This window comes from Aythya ferina, assembly GCF_964211825.1.
Source record: "Aythya ferina genome assembly, chromosome: 17".
Taxonomy (NCBI): Eukaryota; Metazoa; Chordata; class Aves; order Anseriformes; family Anatidae; genus Aythya; species Aythya ferina.
The window spans coordinates 13,546,863-13,570,409 of NC_140316.1; the positions used below are offsets into that span (position 1 = coordinate 13,546,863).

Sequence of the window (23,547 nt, forward strand, 5' to 3'; positions counted from 1 at the left end):
TATAGGAGTCCAGAGTACTATAACATAGCACTATAACATCGTAGAGGAGAAAGAAACAGGAGGAGAAAAGAGGAAAGAAAACAAGAGAGGGAAAAAGGTGCCTATGTGAAAGCATTGCTTTTTTGCTTTTACAGGACAGTCTTTCCAGGACCAATCCTTTACAGCTCTAGATAGAGGCCCTCTAAAATGTACGAACTGGAAAATACAAATATAGTCAGTGTATGCCACTAATTACTTATCCAAGTGGGGATCACAGCTTCCTCATGGTGACCCAGTGAGCTTAAAACTTTTCCCCTGCCAGTTCATATCCAAAATCCCTGCTGGGCAGCAAGGATTGAAGGGGGGCAAGATTGTCAATTCATACACCAGTTTAAAATTTCACATTCTAGAAGAGGTTACGCCTTATTTTGAGCACAGGATGTGGAATTCATGGGAGACAAATAATTTTTTTTTTTGTTGTTTTGTTTAACATTGGAAAAAAAGATCACCCAGATTCTTCCCTTACTACAAAAATAAGAAATTCTAAGAATGAAGCAAGTACCTTAAAGTGTTACTGGGCAAGCTTTAAAAATGCAAGATAACAAGAACCAAACGTTAGAAACGTGGAGTAGAAATGCAAAATACTACAAGGAAGAACTAAATTTGCACCAAGGCGCTTTTTCGTTTTGGTAAAAAATATAGACTATATAACATATGTATATATATATATGTGTATATTGCTGAGTGTTTTACAAAACAAAAGCAAGACACCAAGGGACAAAGGCAGCCAAAATATGTACAACAACTTTACTAAAAAAAATAAATATATATATATATATTATTTATTGTAACGTGGATAGACTTTCTTGAGTCTTACCATTAAAGACACACAGATATAGCAAAGGAAGCAAGGGTAGGAAAGGGAAGAGAGAGGAATGAAATGAGTATCGATAAATAGCGCAAGCTCAAAGACAGTAAGACAGTCAGCAACCCACAGTGAACCTAATGAACCGAAGTAACACAGAACCCCTCAGAGTCATAAATATTAATCTCCTGCCACTCCTAGCTGGACTATTTCATAGAGAGTTGCTAAATTCCTGTGGGTGGAAGGAAGGTGGGAAAGCTACTGTTAGGGATTTGACCTAATTGAAATAAATAGATGTCTCTGTTTCAGCATCTCAAATTCTGAAGATAAAAGGAAGAAATTATTGTTCATCACCAGCTTTAGTGGAATTTAGGAATTTAGAGAGACACCTTTTTTATTTAATTAGTTCTTCATTCAGCCTAAATTTTTTGTTAGCAAATAAGGCCATATGCTTCCATTTTTAACCACTCATGGCCTGCAGTTCACTTCAATGACAGACTGTTTCTGCTACTTGTTTTATCCTCTCTATTGGAGTTTATTCAACACTGTTGAGAAATGTCATTAAGCCAGTCACAAACTTGGGCATCTCAGTGTAACCAACTGAAGGTAAGCACAGATGTACCTGACAACCCTGAAAGTAACATTAACATTCTCTCTAAGGATTTCATATTTATCTAGGCTATTTTAGGCAGCTCATACAAAGTAAAAGCAGGCATAAAATTAACTTAAATACATTTTTAATGCAGACACATCTGCATTACAGATAGTTACACTATTTAAAATAACTCTCACAACCATTTTAAATATGTATTATAAAACATCTCACTTAATGGGCTATAAACAGCATTCTAAGCTGTCAGCAGCATGAATAAGGGGGATCCCTTTTTGCTTCCTTCCCCCCCATCAGATACGCTGGAGATGATCCTCAGTTGGTATAAACTCACTAATTACTGTGCATGGCAAACAGTCTTTACACCAGCTAAAGAATACTATCTTCTCCTTCACCTGTTTTTGAAAAATAAGTGACTTACACCTATGCTATTACCTGCAGCTAAAGACCAAGTGAGCCAGTTCTTAAGGCTGGTTAAAGCTGGAGCTTCAGCTGTTGCCTTGCCTCTCTGTGTAAAGACTAATTAAACCGTTAAACCTCAAAGAAGTGAGAGAGGGAAAGTATGGTGCAGATTCTGCCAAGTAACAGATTATTAGGGAATAAAAATGGGCCCAGAATATATGCTGAGTAGCCAAGGATGTGCCTGAATCCTGAATGGTGATATTCACTGTTCTTTTTTGCAACCATTGTTAACGCACGAAATTATAACAGAAATTATAAATTTTGTTCATTTTGCTTGGAGCACACTTGGTGTCATGGAGAACTGCACCTTTTTCTAGAAATTTATACAATTACTTTTGAAAAGCCTACATTTTTCTGAATACCTTGTGGTACACAGCCAATTGGTTTTCCCTATAAATAGCAGGGAGATGGTACAGTTTGTCACTATTTACTGAATAGCTCAGTTTACAAAGGGATGCCCCAGTCACCCAGGACAAATCTCCTGGTATTTAAAAGCAGTGCTGAATGAACTGCAATAACTACTGATAAATGAAAGGAATATCTCAAAACTGTAACAACAAGCCACCGACAGCTGAATAACGGCCTTCAGTATTATTTTAAATAACAACCCTTATCTTCACTATCTTTCCATTACTCCTTAAGAACCTGACTGGGGAGGATCTGTACGTATGATATTTATCAGACTGATGAACAATCCAATATTCCAGAGCAAACTAAAACCAAACGCTAAGCTGCTAACTGAAAACAAAGAGAACTAGTACAACTCAAGAAGTGCATAACTAAAGAGGAAATGGTAAATACCTCTTCTTACATGTTTTTTTCTTATATTAATAATTACTTTTTCATCCCGCGTTTAATAAAGAAAACACAGAAGATACCATCCGTAAGCCCAAGCTGTGTAACAACCTCAGTACTTTTCACTACAATAGGAGTGAGCTGCTTTTCTTAGCACTGTTTTTGTATTATGTTTTTTTCAAATTTTCTGTAGGACCACATAGTTCAATACACATCAGAAGAAAACTTACCTCTTTTTCATCTCTAATAACTGGTTATTGAGTACTGATCTCTCCTCTTCCAGCTAAAACACAAACACAAAAACCCTACAGTTAACACACCATGGATTATCTCTTTAATATAATGCATCAGAACATCGTTATCATCGTAAAACAGACACAGGAGAGGCTACAGAACTTAAAATCCTTAAAGTAATCAATTTTCTTCCAGGACAATGCAGGCACACAAACGCAAATCATTCAGTGACTAATTCATATTAGCTACTGAGAGGTTGTTACTGCTTTACTTTGAGGTCCTGTGCACACAAAAGAGGTGTGAGGCTTAGTGCTGCCTTACACAGTACCTCTTGGCCTCCTGCAAACACCAAAGAGAATTGTGTTTGTGTGCCCAGCTATTAAGTTTAGCCCATTATTGATGAATTACTGGATTTGGTGTCATTTTGACCTGGATAATTGTACTACTGATCTGTATTCGTTACTGTACCGCTATATAGAGATTAAATAATTTATCCCTAAAGCTGTTGGTCTGGTGTCTGTTACCATCTCCCAAACCTGTGACTCTGCAGGGCCACATTAAGCCCTCACAACTAGCAAGAACTAGATGAGTGATTTTTATATAGAGCAAGACAGAAGAGGATGCTAAAGAGAGAGAAGCTTGGAGTAGCTTTGTGGTAGAAAGGGCACCCTCTTCTCTCAGCAACATTTCTCTAGCAATCTGCTCTCTCCTCAGCTTCAGAGCAGACTTCTCACATACCTTGCACAGAAGATGGACCACCTCAGCTAATAGATAATTCTGCAGTTGTTTTGTTCTGTTTTACAATGAAATTAAAATGCCTGGACAGGTCTGAGGCTCTTGAAATACTCTAGCAAATAAATTGAAGCCAGAAATGTTCCCCAAGCTCAGCATGTATCTGACCAGGAATCTTTAACTAATTACAGACAGCTAATTATTTATGAATCGATACAGAAAAACACCCCCAGCATCTTTAGTATAAGGCACTTTAACCTTTAGATGTCAGGATAAATCATTCATGAAAGAGTATCCATTAATTTTGCAAAGTGTGTCATATGCAGCCACAGAGTCACTAACCCAATTGACTAACACACTTGCTAGAATTTATATAGTTACCATAGTGACTGCTCAAAATACTTAAAACATACGCTCGCTACCTTTCTGACTGCATGTTAATAGGCACATGCACTGAAACAGCCTGAAGCACTGCTTCCTATCATCCAGTTTTTCACCAACCCTGCTCCATGTCCGACCTCCTCATTGTTAGCATGGACACTTGTTCTCCTAAATCTAACTGAGCAATTCTTCACAGCAATATTTTTTCTGTTTCCACAGACAGCCTGAAGCAAGGAAATCCAAACCATGCTGTCACTTGGTGCCTAAATATGATGTACATTCACCCAAGTAACAGCAAAACATAAGCGTTGGTGGGAATCGGTGAGCTTGTGCTAGCCTGAGGTCTGGCTATCAGCACTAGAAGCCTTGAGGCCAGCTCATTTTGCAGCCGTTTCAATAAGAGAACCTGCCTGAGTCGAAGGTAGAAAAAGTAGACTCTAAGTTTAGGTTAGGTAAGGTCTAAAGGGAGCACGAAAAAGGGGCATTCCCAAGGGCAGCAGCAGGTTTCCATTAGTGCTAAAATGATGGTTAGTGCTTGACGTGCCCCAGAGGCTAGCCCAAAGGCTAGAAGGCCATGCAGTTTACTAGGCTATATATAATATACTATAATATATATATATGTATACATATATATAATATAATATATAATAGCCCAAACATTACATCTATGCAATGCAACAGCATTGCCATGTTGCCAAGGCTCAGACTTGAAATTTGCAGGTAAGCAGCCTGTTGCTTCAAGCTCTAGCAGACCTCCAAATCCAATCTACTGGAGTTATCTGCTCACAGAAAGAAAAGGCCATGGTGCGAGTGAACTGAGAGCACTACAATCTGCGAGATGACTGACTGTGTGCTTCGTGGACTTCTCTGTCCTGGCAATTAGAGGATCCCTGCTGACAGACCCACAGGTCGGTAGGATGCAGACAGCAAGACTCCTCTGCAAGTTCATCTGGAAACTACAGAGGCCACAGAGTGAGGCTGCAATCACCACTGCCAGCCTACGCCTGGGGGGCTGAAGGGTCCCTTCCTCCAGGCACTTTCTGAACATCAACCCTGGCCGTGTACGTTAGGCAGAAGGATTTGACCAGTGTCGCCGAATCACTTTCAAGTTACAACTCTTTCTGAAAATAACAGGTTGCCTCAAAGATTCTGAAATAATTTAAGAAAACAAGTGGGAGTGGGGAGCAGAGCTCCCACTGGCTGTTTAGGATGACAGCATTCTCTTGTCACATCACTACTCAGATGCGGCATGAGTCAGTGCTGGAGCCCACACGTCTGGGACTCTTGTTAATCATCTCCAAAGGCCCTTCAGGATGAAGAAGCTCGTGCATTACTCCTAGCAGCAGCCAAAAGGATTTAGAAACTTGCCAGATCAGTATTAGATCTGTATTTACTCATCCTCAGTATTTCAAAGCAGGTACCTTGGGGGAAAAAGTCAGCCTCTTGGCTTTAAAAGCATTACCCTACATTGCAGAATGGAAGACGTCTGTTCCACTGCCACCAAGAACAGGCATACCCTTCTGCAGAAGTGCTCACTCAGAAAGGCAGCGTGTAAAACATGTCCCACACACTCGTGCTTTTGGACTAGAGCTTCCAAAGATGCCTTCATGGTGTGGCTATCACAGGCACTGCTCCACGAGAAATAAAACCACCATGTTTAATGAATTTAAATCTAATATCTCTTTTGGCAAGTACCAGCATTAGAAGCTGTATAACTAAGCCCATACTTTAAGATTTTAGCACGTGTAAATATAATAAGTAGAAATAAACAACTAAGTAGTCTTTTTTCACTATAAACTACCACCAGAAAAAAATCTCACCTCAATTCTAGTCCTCCATGTACCCGGTACCTGACTGCAACACTGTTCGTGTACATGCACAGTATCGAGTCTAAGCAAGCATATGTGTGCATAGTGCTTTTTATAGACTCCAACCGAGCAGTTTTAAATAGTATGCTGAAAGACATCCTAAATACTCTTTTTTTAGTGGGAAGAGAGAGCAAGAATAAGGAGAAGAATTAAATAAATGGATTTCCTTAGTTCTAGTTAGATGGAGATTTCATAATTGTATATCAAAATCATTCCTGACAGAAATAGCAAGTGTCTGCTAATACATTTGGCTAAAGCATATTTAATTTATGCTTATTTCCAAGCCTCCTAAGTATCCTTCACAGGTTACGCAACCTTCTGTTAGCCTGCAGTTCTAACCTCCCAATGCAGGTGGTTTCCAAATTTATTTTAAAATATTCTCAGAACAACTCATCTTTCAATCACAAACATGCAGTGCAACGTCACCCAGACAGCAGTGGAAACAGCATGTACAGCACTTTCACCACAGATCAGGAAACGTTCCAGCCACTCTACCTTCTGATGACTTGTGACTTCGTCCCTGCTTCTGCCCAGCTCCTCGGCAAGTTTCACGTTCTCCTCTTGCAAAGCTGCAAGCTGCTGGGACTTCTGAGCAGCTGCCAGCTTCAGCGCTTCGCTGCGAGGACAGAGAGTGCATTGTTACCATAGGAACGAGAGAGGCAAGAAAAAACTGTGGGAGAGAATCAGCTTCACAGCTTGGAAAAATACATCTAGGTCACGTGGCGATCTATAAGAAAGGTGACGCGCCATGCCTCAGATGCACACAGATAGGGCTAGCCCTGGAAGGCAGTGGCAGCACAAAATGACTGCTTCCTTCTCCTTGGCATGTAGCAGGTGCTCAGGGAAGTACAAGGTAAGCTCAGCATGCAGGTCCTGCATGTTTCCGATGGTCAACAAGAACTTGCATTCAAAAACGTGCCTGATACAGTGCGGTTTGACAGGACTGCTGGTGATCTTTGTATTTATAGCCCAGATTTCTCAGAAATTAACATCTACGTATTTTGTAGGAAAAACTTGAGAATTGTTTAAAAAAAAATAAAAAAGTTTATGGTTACACTTATTTAAATACTTCCTACAAGGTCTGACACCCGAACAACCAAGAATGTGCAGGATCACAGGAGGCAAACCTGTAAAACATCGACTCTGCTCTCTTTAGCTTAATGGACACAAAACCAAAAAGAAGACAAAACAAAATCTGAGCCATAAAAATGGATCTGTAGGTTCCATTAGCTTATGTTGTTATTAATACATGTGGTTTCCTTAAAGTACGTTTATTTTCAACTTAAAAAATAAAAATGAAAATTGCATGCTTGCCTGTGACATAAGTGACTAACACAAGTTCTTATAACATCTGACAACGTATTTTAAAAAATGAAAAAGGTGTCCTTCACTTCATGAAATGGGAACTTCTGTCTGGGTTTTGTTTTGATAGCAAGGACTCTCAGTACTCCTATGTGCCAATATTGCACAGAGTTCAACCCTCACTGGAATATTAAAAATATTTGTATTGCCATGGGAGGTAGAAGAACCCATAAGTCAGAAACTTATTCAAGCACTTCAAAATAAAACAACTCTGAAGTTTGTTATTGAGCACATTTGAACAAAACAAAGTCTGATTTAGAGTTTAGCACATAATATGAAGAAATGGTTGGAAAATCTTAGTCAATCTCTGAGCTCTACACCAACTTTTAGTTATCTAGTCCTTGACCAATTTCCAATCTAAACCACCTAGACTGGACTAAGCAGGCTAGCTCACATCACCGACTATTGATTCAAATTATCTCTGTATGAATATACTTGCTGATGCAGGAATGTGCCTATTTTCAACTGTGATTGTTTGTTGAGCTGCAGTACTAACCAGTCTCCTCTTTTTGCTTTTGGCATTAAAGCAGAAATTTGGGGTATTACTAAAACACACACCAAACACTGGGGTCAGTCTGTGTGAAACTCCCCTGTGCTTAGTACCCAGGAATTTTAAATTGATAGCTTCAAGTGTGCTTGACAGTAGGCAATGCTAAATGAATACACAACATCCAGCTGTTAGTTCTGATTTTCTTCATCCTATTTTTCCATGGAAGAAGCTCTTTTACAAAGTGAACCAATTCCATTATGCTATCTTCTATGATCCTGTGATCTTCCCACCTCCAAAAGGCGCTGCTCTGGAGGCAGCAGTGTTGCCCTACCTACAGCCACAGCTCCTGGGGACAAAACTTCCCCTCTCTTTCACAAAGGCAAGGCACCACCTTCATCAGCTGACCTCTCAGATGTGTTCTCACTGCCCTCGTTACCACTGACCATGAAATGCCTATTATCAAGCTAACTCCTTACTGTAATTAAAAAAGGTAACACACAAAATAACTATGACAAAGATCAATTAAATGTCAACCAGACCAGCGACCACTTATCCACAATGTCTCATACCACTGATGACTAGAGACCATATCCAGCAACTGTCTGTATTAATCTTAAGAAGAAATAAATAAACAAAAAGCACAATTATCAGAATCATGAGAACACCTTTTAGTACAGACAGTTTTTAAGGAAGTAATTTCTATAAATAAATTCTGCCTGACAAATTACAATCTAATATATTTTGTCTTTCCATGAAATCAGCCTGCTAGCCCCATGCTGTCCTAAGCATTAGAGCAACTAGTCTAGAAATCATTATTTTGCTTTGGCATTTCCCATGTGCATAGAGGCAGGCAGCAACTGCAGAATGAAATCCAGCCTTTCTCAAATGAGGTTGCTTTCTATACAGGCATGCAGTTTTTTAAAATGTAAGCAGTAAAAACTGTCAGTCATAGAGAACTTAGAATTTATTCTGTGTGCTGATTTCCTTTGTGTCCTGTCTTCACCTCAGAGCAGCAATAAAAACTGTCACAAAATGACTTATGAAACTAATAACAATAATTAGTCACAGCTATTCTTGGCTATCAGTCCAGATTCCAGCTCTCACTCTGCGAGTCAATAAATTCTTCTCAGAGTGGGAACAGCGACTTGTGATTTAATGCATTACACCTCTGAAAGCCAGGGGACATGCAGCTACTGCAGGGTAGCAATAATTCGGCTGGGTTTTTATTCATGGTGGCACACTAGAAGCTTTGATACAATGACATTCCAGGTACAAATTACTTTATACCAAATGCTTTGCAGTTAATTTTTGTACAATGCCACATGTTATTTGTTTGTAGTTCATAAGAGGTAGCTTCTCAAATAAAGCATCTCAAATGTTAATTTCTTAACTCTACGCTTACATAGTTCTATATATGGCATTTGTATGGTACCAGTTAGAAAATCAGTCCGTAGCATGGCACCAGGAATAAACTGGATAAGGCCATCAATGAAAAATGAAAGCAGAACCACATTTTCTATAAACAAAGCCTCTTAAAACTATTTAGCACTCCAAGTATACCTGTAATCAAATCCAAACAGGATTTCTTTACAGTAAAACCTTCAAAGTAATCTAGTGCCCTCAGGTGGCAGAACGAAATACTTCCTCCAACAAACAACATTTCAAACCAAGCTTGAAGTGAAGGATTTCTTCAATAACTTGAGAAATTCAGGAGCACTGTTCTGATTTGAAGTTATATGCATGTCAATGCATGTCAAACTAGTACTTAATTGTGATCTCCCTTATAAGAGAGGGTACTGGAGATGTACTGAAAGACTGTTTTTAATGCAAGGTAAAAGTAATGGTTTAACAAATTCACATTGCAATACTTACAATTCTTTTCTAAGTTCTTCTACTTTCTTGTTCTCTAGGTTTAGAAGCTCTTTTGATTTAGTAAGTTCCTCTTCATTTTTCAAGTTGTTTTGTTTAAGCATGTCCAACTTAAAGAGGAAAAAAATCTCATTACACAAATGAAACTGTAATGTTTCCAGCTGCAGCATTCAGAAAAATGGAGAAAGTGACCTGAGCTGATCCACTTTTTCATCTTTACTCATTAAATTAATTCCAACTTTGCACTGAGAAGCATTTGTCTAGCAAAATGTATTATGAGCCTTTCTGAATTCAAGTCTAGCAGCACAAAAACTTGGTGTCCACTGAAGAGCAGCTTACAGTAATCTGATGTATAGATCCTGGTATAAAATGTAAAGCTCCAAAGCACCTCCATTTTAAATGCTGTGCAACTCAAAGCATTATTTTTCTACCTCAACATTTCTTGTTAAAAATAGCTGTTCCCTTTGATATTTATTTTTCTAAGGTAACTGATAAAAAGTTCTTGCTTTCCCATACCTTTATTTCCAAGAAACAGGAGGCTGAATGCTGTGCTTGCAACTGTAAGTAATCAATTCCTTCCCGAGATCGTGTTGCACAGGTTGAATTGCTGCATATCTATTTACTGAGCTTGTATCTACCACATAAATACCACAAGCTTGTGAACCTTATTTGTTCACATTCAGTGACACATTATCTTACATAACGGATAATCTTCAGTCACTCTCAAGGCATTACAGGACCCTGTGGTTGCCTTATTTTTTTTTTAATCCAGAAAGTGAACTCCTGCCACTATTAACGTCACTGATTTTAATTCTCAAGCTATCAGATCTCCTTGGAAATCATTACCATTTCTGAACAAGCTATTGCATTTAGGTTAGCCCAGCTGTTCACTACCCATCATTACAGGAGATGCAAAAGATGAAAATAGCCATCAGCAAGAGGCCACAGAGTGCTCAAGATCTGCAGAAAAGTTCCCAGTTCAATGTTAGTTCAAGATTCTCTGAGGCCAAAGAGTGTAAAAGAGATTAGTGAGGACATTTTCCCTGCTTTCAAACCCTGATGTATCACAAACTGATGGAAGGGCATAGACTGAAGAGCGGGTCCCTTGAGGAACCGATGCATTTATTGGACTGTAAGTTCTTTGGGACAGCTGTGCCCATGCATTTATTTGTACAGTGTATAAGTCAGTGGTATTTGTACCTTGTCAGACCTTGCAGCACTTCATTGGGGTGTGAAGCTGCAACCCATACAACCAGGGAACTGAAGCATGATTTTGCCTTTGGTTTCATCCCAGAAAGTAATCAAAGCCTACAACACATATTTCACTGCATAGACGCTTCAAGAAAGATCCAAGTCACTTACAAACCAGGCAATACTTTTCAGATAAAAGCATTTAAATATGGTTACCTCATTCTGCAGCTTCTCATTTGTCTGTCTAGAGTTCTCCAGAGAAGCCAAAGTTTCAATCTTTTCTTTGTGAATGGCATCCTTCTCTTTGGTCACCTTCTCCACAGTCTGTAAAACATCTTCTGCCATTTTGACAGCCTGTGTACAAAGTGAGGATGGAGGAGAAAAAAACAGTGGGACCTCTGAAAGGAAACCCACAATACTTTATGCACAGCTCCACTGTTTGCCAGATGCTTTCCAATTAAAGAAGGACTTCATCTCTGAATTTGCATCCTGAAGCTGGCATAAAGTGTAAAAATAAACGGACATGAGTAGATTCAGTTCCATGCAGAAACCCCATGCTTGGGTCCCCACTTAGACAATATCTTCCTTTCTTTATTTTTTTTCCTGGATTTCTATTTACGATTGTGATTGCTCTTAGACTTCCAAATATTTTAGACAGTAGTAGTTCGTAGATATTCACTTCCAACAAACTTTTCTATTTTCAGAAAATGTGGAATTATAACAACTGATAAAAATTTGAATATAAAATAAAAAATAATTAGGAAATAGACCAATTATCACATCATTTTAGCATTGTTCATTATGGATTCAATATATCCTAAGTGATTTTATGGGCTTTGAGTGAAATTCAAGGTGAAATTCAAAATACTATTCAGAATTTGTTGGCGGTGAATACGAAACACTTCTGTGAATAAAAAGAACACGAGAGATGCCAATATCTTTAACAGTCTGGAAGGCCTATAATGCAAATGTAAATGATTCTCCTGCTCTGTTTTTTAATTATCCAATTGCATTTACAGGAGTAGTCCATTGTTTTATATTTTTTGAATAACTCAAATTTGTAGTTTGATGTAATGCCTACACTAGCTATTAAGCTGAGAAGTACTTCAACAGAGGAACTGTCCGATTTCTTCCACCAGATTCAAAAAACAAGACTTCCTTTTATTCACAGTTTATGTTGTTTTCTTGCAACATTCAGCGACAACATAGGCTTTTATATTTAGAAATAATTTAAAAAGAATTATTATAGTTAAAATCTCTTTCAGACTCAGTTACAACTTAACAAAAAAAAATTAAAAAAATCTTGAGAACAAAACTCCAGCCCATTTACCCTGAGATGAAGTGCTGATTGTGCAATTAAGTGCAGAGAGGAAACCATGGAGTTAGTGCTCAGTATTAGTATAACCGTACTTGTTTAACTGTACGTTTCAATACCTCCATTTTTTGCATTATTGTTTGGGCCTGGAGAGTTTCAATTTCTCTTAGTTTCAAAGCCAGATTGTTCACCTTCTCCAGCAGCATCTGATTTTTTTCCTCAGAGACCAGCAGTTTGCCCGAGAGGTCTATGTTAGTGTGCTCTAACAGTGCTACTTCCTCCTGCAGCTTATAATGGTTCTTGGACAATTTCTCCTTCTCTTTCAGTGTTTCTTCCCTACTGATGACCAGACTCTTCTGTTCAGCAAGCAGACTTTCATTTGCCTTAAGTAATTTGTTTCTCTCTTTCTCAGTCACCTCATGTTTCTGCTGAAGATCATCCAGCATCTTGGACAGACAGCTGTGCAAGTCCTGGAGCTCTGCTTTTGATGTAGACAAGGAAGTAAAGTCACTCTTCAGTTGCTCAATTTTGGAAGCCAGCTGTTCTGTCTCTGCACAGAGGATTTCTTTTTCCTTAATTATTTCCACCAGTTTAGTTTCGGATTTTTCTTTCTCCTGAACCAAACTTTCTTTCTCAGTCAGAAATTCTTTATTTTTCTCTCTCATCACTTCTAGCTCCTTCTCTAAGGAGCTGATGTTATTTTGAAGCTCCAGACGTTCCAACAAAAATGACTCCTTATCCAGTTTTCTAGCTTCCTTTTCTATGGTTAAGTTTTCTTTCATATTCTCAAGTTCTTCCTTTAATTTCTGACACTTATCTTGTAATTCGGTCCTCTCTCTGGTCATTGTTTCCATGTCAGTAGAACAGGTTTTGAATGAAGATGATAGGACCTGCTTGTCACGAGACAGAGCGGACAGTTCATTTTCTAATGTTCTTTTGGCATCCTGTGCCTCTTTCAAAAGATCTGAAAGGTCACGTTTACAAGCTTTTAGCTCTTGATTTTCTAGATTCATCTTATTTAGCTCTTCCTTGAGAGCTTCAAGGGACTCTTGCAGTGTGGTATTCTCTTGGGCCAGAGCTCTCTTGGCTAAGGTATTCAGCTCATGTTCTCTCTTCATATCAGAAACTGCATTTGTAGAAGACTTGTTCTCATCAAGGAGCTCTGAGTATTTTCTCTCCAATTCATTCTTCTCTTTCAGAAGAGCTTCATTGTGCTTTTCAAATTGCAACGACTTACAAAAAACAGATTCCTTTTCCAAGTTCAATTCATTTATTTTCTCAGTAAAGATTTTCTCAGCAAGCACAGCATCTGCTGTGGCCTTAGCAAGCTTTTCAGTAATTACCTTATTTTCATTTAGAAGTTCATCCTTTTCAGCCAAAAGCCTTCGTTCTGATGAAGAAAGAGCCTCTTTCTCTTGAAGTAACTGAATACATTCAGAGTTGGATGTCTCTCTTGCGGATTTAATTTCCTCAAGAAGATGAGTGAGACTAGCAAGAGAAGCCTTCAGCTCTGTATTGTCTTTCATAACCTTTTTAAGTTCTTCACGTTCACTCTCTAGATCTGTTAGCATCTCTTCTGTTCTCGCTTTTAATGCCTGGTTTTCACTGACAGTATCGGCTGAACTCAGGCGCAACTCTTCTATACTTTTAAGGAGCATCTCCTTCTCGGACTGCAGACTCTGACTCATCTGCAATAGATGGTCCCGTTCATTTTTTAAGGCTGTGTGTGTACTTTTAAGATCCAAGTGTTTATCTTGGGCTGAATCTCTCTCTGCAGTCAGAGCTGACAGTTGTTGTAGTAGCTCTCTTTGTTCTCTGGCCAGGTCATCGTAAGAACCTTTCAGCTTCTGAAAGGCATCATCTTTGTCTTTAATGACTGCATCATTCTCTTCCAAAAGTTTCTTCTGATAATGCTCCAGTTCTTCTCGTTCCTTGATATGTTTCTGACATGCCACATCCATAGCATCTTTGTTGGCCTGAAGTTCTTTCAGCTGTTGGAGCAAGGTTGACTCTGAAGACCGGAGAACATCATTTTCTTGAGTTATCTTCAGAAGATCTGCCTGTGCTGCCTCTATTTCAGAGAGTAATTTGCCTTTCTCAGAAATTAGTGCTACCTTTTCTGTGCTTTCCTGCTGGCTTTTGGCCTCAGCTTCTTCTCTCTGCTTTAGGATTTTTTTGTTTTCTGAATTAAGTTCTTCATTTATTGTCCAAAGCTCTTCTTGGTCTTGTTGCATTGACAAAATCTTTGATTCCAACTCTAGAAGTTTTGATAATAATGAACCTTTCTCTAATTTTAAAGTATTCCCCTCCTGTGCCAGAGTCTCTTTTTCTGATATCAAACCCCTCATCTTGTCTGACATTAGTTCAATCTCTTTTCTGGCTGATGCTAACACAGAGCTTAAGGACTAAAGAAATAAAGTCAGGGAGAAGGGAAAACAAAAATGAAGTCAAGCAGACAAATGAGAAATGTGCATTATGGGCAAACAGTGCTACTGTAATTTGAGTTTTTTTAAAAAGTGTATACGCTGGCACATAGTCCTTGTGCTATCTGATCTGTTGTTGATATTTCATTACAAAACACCAACAAGAATACTTTTTGGTGGTTAAACTAAAAATATCTTGATTTGAGAGGTCCTCCATAACAGACTTCATCTTGGTTTTAAAAAACTACTCTCAATGAATTTTCTGAATGAAAATTAATCAGAAATAGACACAGAATCTAATGAAGTAAAATGCAGGGAGTTATCGTAGGTACTCATTTCCAATTCTCAAAGTCACCTTCTGTAGCTAGTTCTCCCCAAGATATATTGTCATGACATTTTTAATTCAAAACAGCACATCATTGGTGTATCTACAAGTTAACTCCTGTGCCAATTTATACACTAAACATTTTTGATGAAGCATAAACAGATTATAGCCAATATCTAATAAGGGATGAAAGTAAGCAGCAATATCAAAGAAACAGGAGAAAAAAATGAAAATTATTCTAGTCAAAATACATACTAAATAGCTGCATATAACACAAGATCATACTACAGAGTAACGTTTCAATTGTGCAACACCTTTAAATGAAATATTTTACAACTTATTTTATTTAAAAATCACGCATTTAAAACACTGAAAACAATAACATCTGGCTCCAACTTATTGCGCTGAACCAGATATCTATGAACATAGAATGCTAATGTACAAGAGCCATATTTTATGGATTCTTGTGTAATCCAGAGAAGACAACAGTAAGTTGTGAAGCATTCACAACTTCACTTCCCTAATCAACATTATTTTTTCTGTAAAAGTTCAAAACAAATATCACAAAAACCCTACTATAAAATGGTAAAGCTGAGAAAACAAAACAAAACAACAGAACAGTGATTCACAGAAATACAAAGATATGAACTTTAAATTACTTGCAAAGTAACAAAGTATACATACTTTGGCCTGTTCTGCTTGCTTTTTCAGCTCCTCAGCCTGCGTTTCCAACTCATTATTTTTCTTTCGTGCAGTTTTCAGTGCCTCTTCTGCATCCAGCAAGTGCTGCTTAAACCCTTTAATATCTGCATCATGTTTAGTGATCATCTCAGAAGTTTCTTTTTCATACTTTGCCTGAAGATCCTTATACTGATTTTGGTTAGTCTCGATTTGCTTTTTCTGATAGAACATAAAACAGTTGGAACACAGTTAAAGGTGCAGTGGTACATCATGGTAACTATTCTCCCCATAATTAGCTATTATTTTTTAATGTTTTTCTTACCATGTCCATTAGTTGATCCTGCATTTTTTTCAGCTCTTCTTGATGAGTCTTGAGAGTTTCCTGCTGACTCTGCTCAGCTTTCTGTGCTGTCTGTTCCACATTTTTCTGTAGCTGAACAGCCTTTTCATTTGCTTTTGTAAGCTCAAGTTGTATTTGCTCCAACTGCCTAAAAAGACCAAATAAAAGAACATTACTTTTTGCTGACAGCATGACAAGCACAGATAAAAGACTCTAAATTATGCTGAAGTCCTATATTCTGTCCAAACATTTAGGAAGAGATTTAATTATTTAACATATAGGGAATGTTCTGTTAAATTAAATATACACAAGTGGGTCCAAGCAATTGCTTGTCTGCAGAGTAACACCATTGCCAGTAAACTTGCCCCCAGCCTGGGGTTTTGAAAAGATAAAGAACTATTCTACCCACAATTTTTGTTTGAAAGAAACCACATTTTCTCTTGCTGGTCAAAAAAGAGACCCTTGTATCTCCTCCATTTCCAAATAAAAGCCCAAAAACTTGTAACCAAATAATTACGAAGCACAATTATGAAAGAGTATGTTATTAAAATGCTCATTTGCCCTGGACAGTGAAAAGTATATGCTACAAGGAATTTTAGAAATTATAAAAGTGAAACTCTTCAAATCACTCAGAGGACACTATTTTGATTAATTTAGTGTGAAAGACTAAGTTCACTTGTCACATCAATGTGACACTCAGGAGCATCTTGCTCAGCTATTTGAAATGAGATAAAATGAGAAGCAAGGAATGCAGGAGTAAAGAACTAATACAAAAATGTTCTGACAATGATGGAATACCTTTCTTTTAACCGTAGCTCATCATTCATTTTTGTAAGCTGGGCAGAGCTGTCCCCTGATGACTTCATGATCTCTGCTATGTCATTTTCTAGTTTGACTTTAGCTTGAGTCAGTTGCTGTTCTCTCTCTTCTCGCTCCTTCAGTTTCTCCTCCATCACTGAACAAGATAAAAGTTAGCAGTCTGGCAGTCTAGCAAAGGGAATGCGCAGACTAGCTAGAAGATCATAAAGAACTATAAACAGAATAATGTTGATGCTATAGATCTTCCAAATTACATCTTCAAAATTAATAATTATAATTGGTTTGAACTTTGCGCTGTGAGCTGTAGCAGAAAGTTAAGAACACTTCAGAAATAGCAGTAAAGCAACTGGTCAAGAAGTTTTAGCTTTTTTTTTTTCCAGAAGCGAATCACTTAACTTCAGGCCATGAGAAGTTGGTAAGAGTCCTAATGCATATCAGAGGATAATCAAGCAGTATAATAGGAGAAGCATGCACACCTCTCCAGCTATTCAGCAGAAGAGTGGAAAACAAACAATGCAAGCAACATGAAGTTACAGGGAAAAAATCATGGAATCAGAATGGTTTGGGTTGGAAGGGTCCTCAAAGACCATCTACTTCCAACCCTCTGCCACAGGCAGTGATACCTTCCACTAGACCAGCCTGCCCAAAGCCCCATCCAACCTGACCTTGAACAATTCCTGGCACTGGCGAGGTGCTCCAGCCCTCTGATCACATTTGTGACCTTCCTCTGGACCTGCTCTAACAAGTTAATGTCTTTCTTCTGCTCCAGCATGACTCAGGCCAGTGCAGGCACTGCCACCAAGGGCAACAGCAGCCCTTGGCATGACTTGAGTCCCAATAATGCCTTGAAAGATTTGATTACAGGGTACAAAATCATTCCTAATTTCTTTCTAGTTTGGTTTTAAATTGAGATGTATAACTAGACAGATACAGCAAATCTCCCACCTGCCAGATAAGAAAAAGTAGACAACCAAACTAGCACACTGTCTTTTTGACGTCCTTAAAAAAGGAAGAAAAAAGAGAGAATACTGTTTATGTGGATTAAAAAAGAGAATACTGTTTATGTGGATTAATTATTTTATGCTTGTAAAGCTTCAGTCTGGTCACTAAGTCTTTGTCTTGTACTTGACCATTACCACAGCATGATGTTGTTGCAATGTTAAAGCAAAAATTTAATTACTGATTTGGAATACACTCAGCCAGGAAATCTTTTGCCTTACTGCACTATTTCCTTAACATCATGGTCACCTTGCTGTATCACTATACAGTGCCACAAAAGTTAGTTTTGCCTAGAAAGAAGGCTTTCTTTTGATGGCATATGCATTTGAGAAAGCATTATGCACTATGTAAGGTATGGCAAGCTGAGCAGGAGGCATAAGAAAGCACAAAGCTGATGCATATTTCAAAACATTCCATTTTATTACTTCCTTACCAGTCAAATTAGACTTCAGTTGTTCCAGTTCTGAAGACATGAGTGCAAATTGCTCTTCTTTTTGGTTTAGTTTTTTTATTGTTTCTATGCAAGTAAAATTTTAAAGACAAAGTTAGTAACTACTTAGATTCCAACAATTCCACCTACTTGCAAGGTATGTTACTCTCAAGAAGAGAGGCTGCAAGTAGTCCTGTCCTTTCCCTAGCTACTGAAACTGGTTTATTGCCAGGTTTAAATTTGAAAGCACATGAAAAAAGACACCTTTATTTTGCAGTATACATGTAGTTTTCTGCAGCTTTTAAGATCTTCATGTACTTTAGTAGCAGACATACCTTGCATAGTTTGTTGAACGTTTTCTGCTTCATCAGCTGCACTAGTAAACTTTTCTTTCTGAAAAAAAATAGACAAAAACCTAAGGTCAGGTTTGATGTTAACAGTATAATTCAACCACTGAATTTATATTAGGTATTTTTTCATGTAGGAAATATATCAAGTTTTCACTCCTATCATAAACACACCTGAAGTTTTTGAATTACAGTTTAGCACTGATATATTCAACAACATAATGGCAAGGGAGAAATCTTGCTTGTTTGCAAGCAAGTCCCTAAACTTTCAAAATAACTTCTCCATTAGCAAGCATAGCAACAGAACTGAAGCTACAGAGACTCATGTAGGAGACATCATGTTTGGGCCTCTCAATGTCAGAAGCTATTCATGTTACTCATGTGCTGCACAATGGACTTCTGCAACCCTGTGATCAATCTCACATGAGCATTTTCCAGCTTTACCAGCAGGAAGAGATGCTAGACTGAAAAAAAGGTAGGATGCTAAGGAAGACAATAAATGAGACTTCTCCATCAGCTTCAGATATTTACTATGGCCACAGAAAGATTTTATGACAGGGACAGTAAATATTAAGCAGCTTGTCTTTTTATTGCTAACTAGCTAGTCTCTCAGGAGAATCCCACCCATCCACAGGATACCTAATTGCAAAATTAATTAAATTTGCAAAATGAGAAATCACGTGAAAAGTATCTTTGAGAAACATTTGTGAGACATTCCTGTAGCAAGCATTAATTTATACAATAGTTATAATGATAAAGGGCCATGTGTTCCTTCAAGAGTAGTCTACATTTAAAGCTGCACAATGCTTTTGACTTGGCTTAATATTTTATCTGAAATCTCTAACGGATGAGTTCTATTTAAACAAATCACCTGATAACACAAGTCAGGTGAAATGCTCTTTTCATTCTGAGATGGATCTTATTAGTCATGAGCCACTGCCTTCTGTTCATGAAGATCATAGCTTTGAAAGACTGCTCAGGCAGAACGGATCCTCTGAATTCAATTATGCTCTCACCACAAAACCCAAAATCCAACGGATAAAGTCAAAATTTTTGAGTATTACTCACCAAAATCTGAAGTTCCTTTTCCAAAGAATCTTTAACTTGATTTACTGCACTCAAGTTTTTCTCAAGGTCAAGAAGCTTTTGCTCTTTGCCCTGCAGTTCTTTGGCCAGATTACTAGCCTAACGAATATGGTCAAATGGAGTAAAATAAAATTACAAACATGAATGATAAAAACAGGGAAATTAAAAGTTGAATTTGAAATAAATAACTAGAATATTAAAATCACTATAAGATGACAAAATAAAAATAAACTGAAGGAAAAAGAAATGTAATGTGTTAACTAAGTGAAGCTGATTTCCACTGATGACTACATCACAGTAATAATTGGATCTTGAAATGCTTGAAATAATAATTAAAATTTAGTGATTTTAGAATTAATGGTGAAAACATTTAATGGCAGACATTTTGGAGTACACTGAAACATTTCAAAATACAGTTACAACATCAGTTGAATTAGCAGTTTTGGTTCTTTACCATTTTAATCTTTTGAACTGATAAATTTAGCATTTATGTTTCAACTAGCTATTCAGACCAATACACATATGGAGATGTCATTTTCCAGAAGGGTCTGTACCTCACCCAGGAGGTAGCACAGAAACCCAGTGTGAGCTCAAAAATTGTGCCAAAGGTCCACAGAAATCTAGTATCTTGGAACCATCTGTGAAGGACTTCAGAAAGCTGTTTCCAGCTACGTTCCCACTACTATGATTGGAGCTGTAGCTTGTCTGGTCATACATAAATTGAGGATGTGGGCAAACCCCCCAAATTAAATGGAAACTTAATGCTTTTATTAGCTGCAGTGGCAGAATAACTTTCAAGTACTGAATGGCATACTATCAACCTTAAAGAGACATTTTATCCAAAACCAAGAAAAACCTCGGTAAGACACATCAAGCTGCAGCCTGTGCTTCAAAAATCCCATGAAAAGGTTCCTGACAACACCACTGCATACTCTTATCTTAAATGAAAATTCCCTCAGGATCTTTTTTCTTTTTTTTCTTTGTTTCATTTTTAATGGCATTCTCTTGCTTCTTGCATCATCATCTTTGATGAGAGGAAAGGTGAAGATACTAATTCTATCAGCATTTCTCTAGGTGGAAGATTGGGAACACGGATTCTCTCTACAACTCAAAGTAATCAACTGAGGAAAAAAATTCCCCCACGAGCTCTGTGTCACATTATCTGAATATTTCCAAACTTCCACCAAAGGTTAAAAATTTGTGTATGTGGGTTCTTCTCCCAAATAAACCAATAAAGTAATTTTCCATAACATAAAGTTTTCAGCAGAGGCCTCTGTAAGTCTGCAGAAAGTAAAGCAAGAAATTTTCTTTTGCTGAGTGGTGCAGACCAAGCAGAAAAACCTGTTTAGAGATCTGACCCAGTTAACGCTTTCTCTACACCTCCTCAGATGGTACTAAGATACATTTCTAATACAAGTTTTTTTGTTCTGTGATGAGTTTGCTATAGCAGTTTAGAACAATACAAATGTAAAATAAAAGTAAAGTAAAAATAAAAGGATGGATGTTGATACAAACCTTGCTACTTTCATCAACCTTTTCAGTCTCTAAATTCTGTATCTGTTTCTCAGCTGCCTCAAGCTGCTTGCTAAGTTTCTGGACTTCCAATTTACCTTCAGAATTGGCTTTCTGAAGTGCATCAAGGTCCAAAAGCTTTTCTTCAGAAGCTTTGATCTGTTGTGTAAGACTACCAATAACTTTGGTTTGTTCATTGCACTTGGCTTGCAGTACCTCTAGCTCCTTTACCTTTATTTCAGCTTCCTGTAATTTGTTTAAAGTGTCTTCCATTTCTACTAGATGCTGATCTTCCACACTTTCCAGTTTGGTCTTCAAGCTTTCCAGGTTTTGCTCTTTCTCCTCTGTAACTGCAATTAATTTTGCTTTCAGGGCTTCGATCTCTTTTAAATGATGAGACTTTTCATTTTCCTGCTTCAGCTTTAAATTTGACATTTCATTTTCATAGTCTAATTTAATCTTCTCAATTTGAGTCTTTAACTCTGCAAATTCTGCTGTTTGAGCCCCTACACCTTTGCTGAAAGAAACTTTTAGTTCTTCCATTGCTTGCTGATGGGAGGCAATTGCAGATTCCAGCTTTGATTTCCACAGCTCCGTTACATCTGAATTCTCCTTGTTGGCATGATCAAGCTTAGATTTCAATGATTCATTTTCTTTTGCCATTTTCTCATTTGAAGCTGAAAGTGATTTGATCTCTTTCCGGAGTGCTTCTTCACTGATTTCAAACTTCTCTTTCAATGAATTCATCTCACTCTGATGTTCTTTGCCAACTGCTGCCATTTTTTCTTGCAAAGAACTTATTTCTTGTAACAACGAAAGAGAAGTATCCACATCATCAATGTGTTTACTAGACTCTAATCTCCCTCGAAGCTCAGCTACTTCCTTCACCCGCAATGCTAGATCTCTTTCTAGTTCCATGATGCGAGATTTTTCTGATACTGTGGCCACCTATGATTAACAGCATTTTAAGAAAAGAAGAAAGAATTAGAAAAGATATGTTTAATAGACACAGATGCTTAGACCACAGTGAAAAGAAATTACCAAGCATTGCAAACCAACATCAGTAGTGTATTCTTACCAGCATTTTGGATTATAATACCTCTGAGTTTCATTGCCAAATCCTATTTTTATGGAAGTGCTAAAGAAACCTTAAGTAAAAGAAAATGCTGCTTTTATATGGAAGGCTGTGAAACAAGACCAAGTGTTGTTTCATTTATGTATAAACTATTGCTAAAAAAAGTACAGATGTCCATAACTTTGTGTTCTGTGCATACTAAATTTCACCTTTTGGGAGAACATATTTAAGTTGATTTTTCTGAAGTTATCTAGAAATAACAACTTGCTAAATAACAGCTTACAAACTATACTTACTTATATTAAACACGTTTAACAAAATGTTTCTGAGAACCACTATAGAGCAGACTGACAGAGGTAGGAGAATGTCCCAGGTCCCTGATTGTTGACATAATTGCTTCCACTTTCATTTTATGCTAGCTATGAGACTGTCAGCGAAAAATAAAGTTTTAGCCTACAAATGCTCTGAAACACCTTTTATATTCAATCCATTGTTGTCTCTGAAAAAAATGTCCTCACTTTATCTGAGCTTTACAACAGCTGTTGAAGAAACTTCTGGTATGGATAAACAACAAAGCCAGCACAATGATTTCTAATTGGGAAATCACTATGTCAGCCTTCTTATTATACCAACATTCTGAAAAAATATTACTTACATGCAACTGCTTTTTAAAAGTACTTATTATAGACTACCTTCTTGGTTTTATAATGTTCAGTCCTACCTTCGAGTCATGTGTGTGTGCATGATTATAAATATGCTTTCAAGAAGCATCAATCATACGTATTATGACACATATTCAAATGTCTATCCTGATCTAGTCAAAAGATCTAATACTCTGCATCTTCCTAATTAAAGAAAGTGGTTGGAATAGACAAAGACACATAGAGAGTATTATCTGAAGTGAGCAGTGCATAAATCATCACAGAAAAGCAATGGGATTATTTAAAAAGTACAAATACATAGACAAATAATTGAATTTTGAGTATCATACAAAAACTGTCAAGTGTTTATTTGCCTACTCTGCTATGGACAGAAATGAGAAAAATGTATACAACTTCTCATCCTCTCTGGTGAAGAAACCATTTATGAACAGGGAAAAGGTAAAAAAAAAAAATATTTTATGATCCTGCAGAAAAAAAAAAAAAAGATTCATAAGTAGAGAGCTAGAATTTCTTTCCAGCTGAACCCTGTGCTTTGTAAAATTTTAAATATTTGTGATGACCTTCAGCTTTGTTTGGAGGAAGATAACAGTATTGGCTTTTTTCTTCTGAGACAAAGAACGATGTAGTAACTAGAGGAAGTTCACACCTTGTCATGCAGAAAACTTGTCAGTTTGAGAAAAAGGCAGAATGAAATT

General features: G+C 37.5%; 1 protein-coding gene across 1 annotated transcript in view; it reads right to left on the reverse strand.

Annotated features, from left to right (window-relative positions):
- The window catches only part of CLIP1 (CAP-Gly domain containing linker protein 1), a 56,498-nt gene that overhangs the window by 5,881 nt on the left and 27,070 nt on the right, over positions 1 to 23,547 (reverse strand). The window contains exons 11-23 of the mRNA XM_084491478.1: positions 21,119 to 22,063; positions 19,586 to 19,702; positions 18,506 to 18,563; positions 18,174 to 18,257; positions 16,721 to 16,877; positions 15,905 to 16,070; positions 15,586 to 15,801; positions 12,273 to 14,558; positions 11,055 to 11,192; positions 9,651 to 9,757; positions 6,422 to 6,542; positions 2,942 to 2,994; positions 542 to 562 (exon numbers count right to left, since the gene is read on the reverse strand). Coding sequence (XP_084347604.1) covers positions 542 to 562; positions 2,942 to 2,994; positions 6,422 to 6,542; positions 9,651 to 9,757; positions 11,055 to 11,192; positions 12,273 to 14,558; positions 15,586 to 15,801; positions 15,905 to 16,070; positions 16,721 to 16,877; positions 18,174 to 18,257; positions 18,506 to 18,563; positions 19,586 to 19,702; positions 21,119 to 22,063 — 4,469 coding nt within the window. The remainder of the gene's footprint in view (positions 1 to 541; positions 563 to 2,941; positions 2,995 to 6,421; positions 6,543 to 9,650; positions 9,758 to 11,054; positions 11,193 to 12,272; positions 14,559 to 15,585; positions 15,802 to 15,904; positions 16,071 to 16,720; positions 16,878 to 18,173; positions 18,258 to 18,505; positions 18,564 to 19,585; positions 19,703 to 21,118; positions 22,064 to 23,547) is intronic.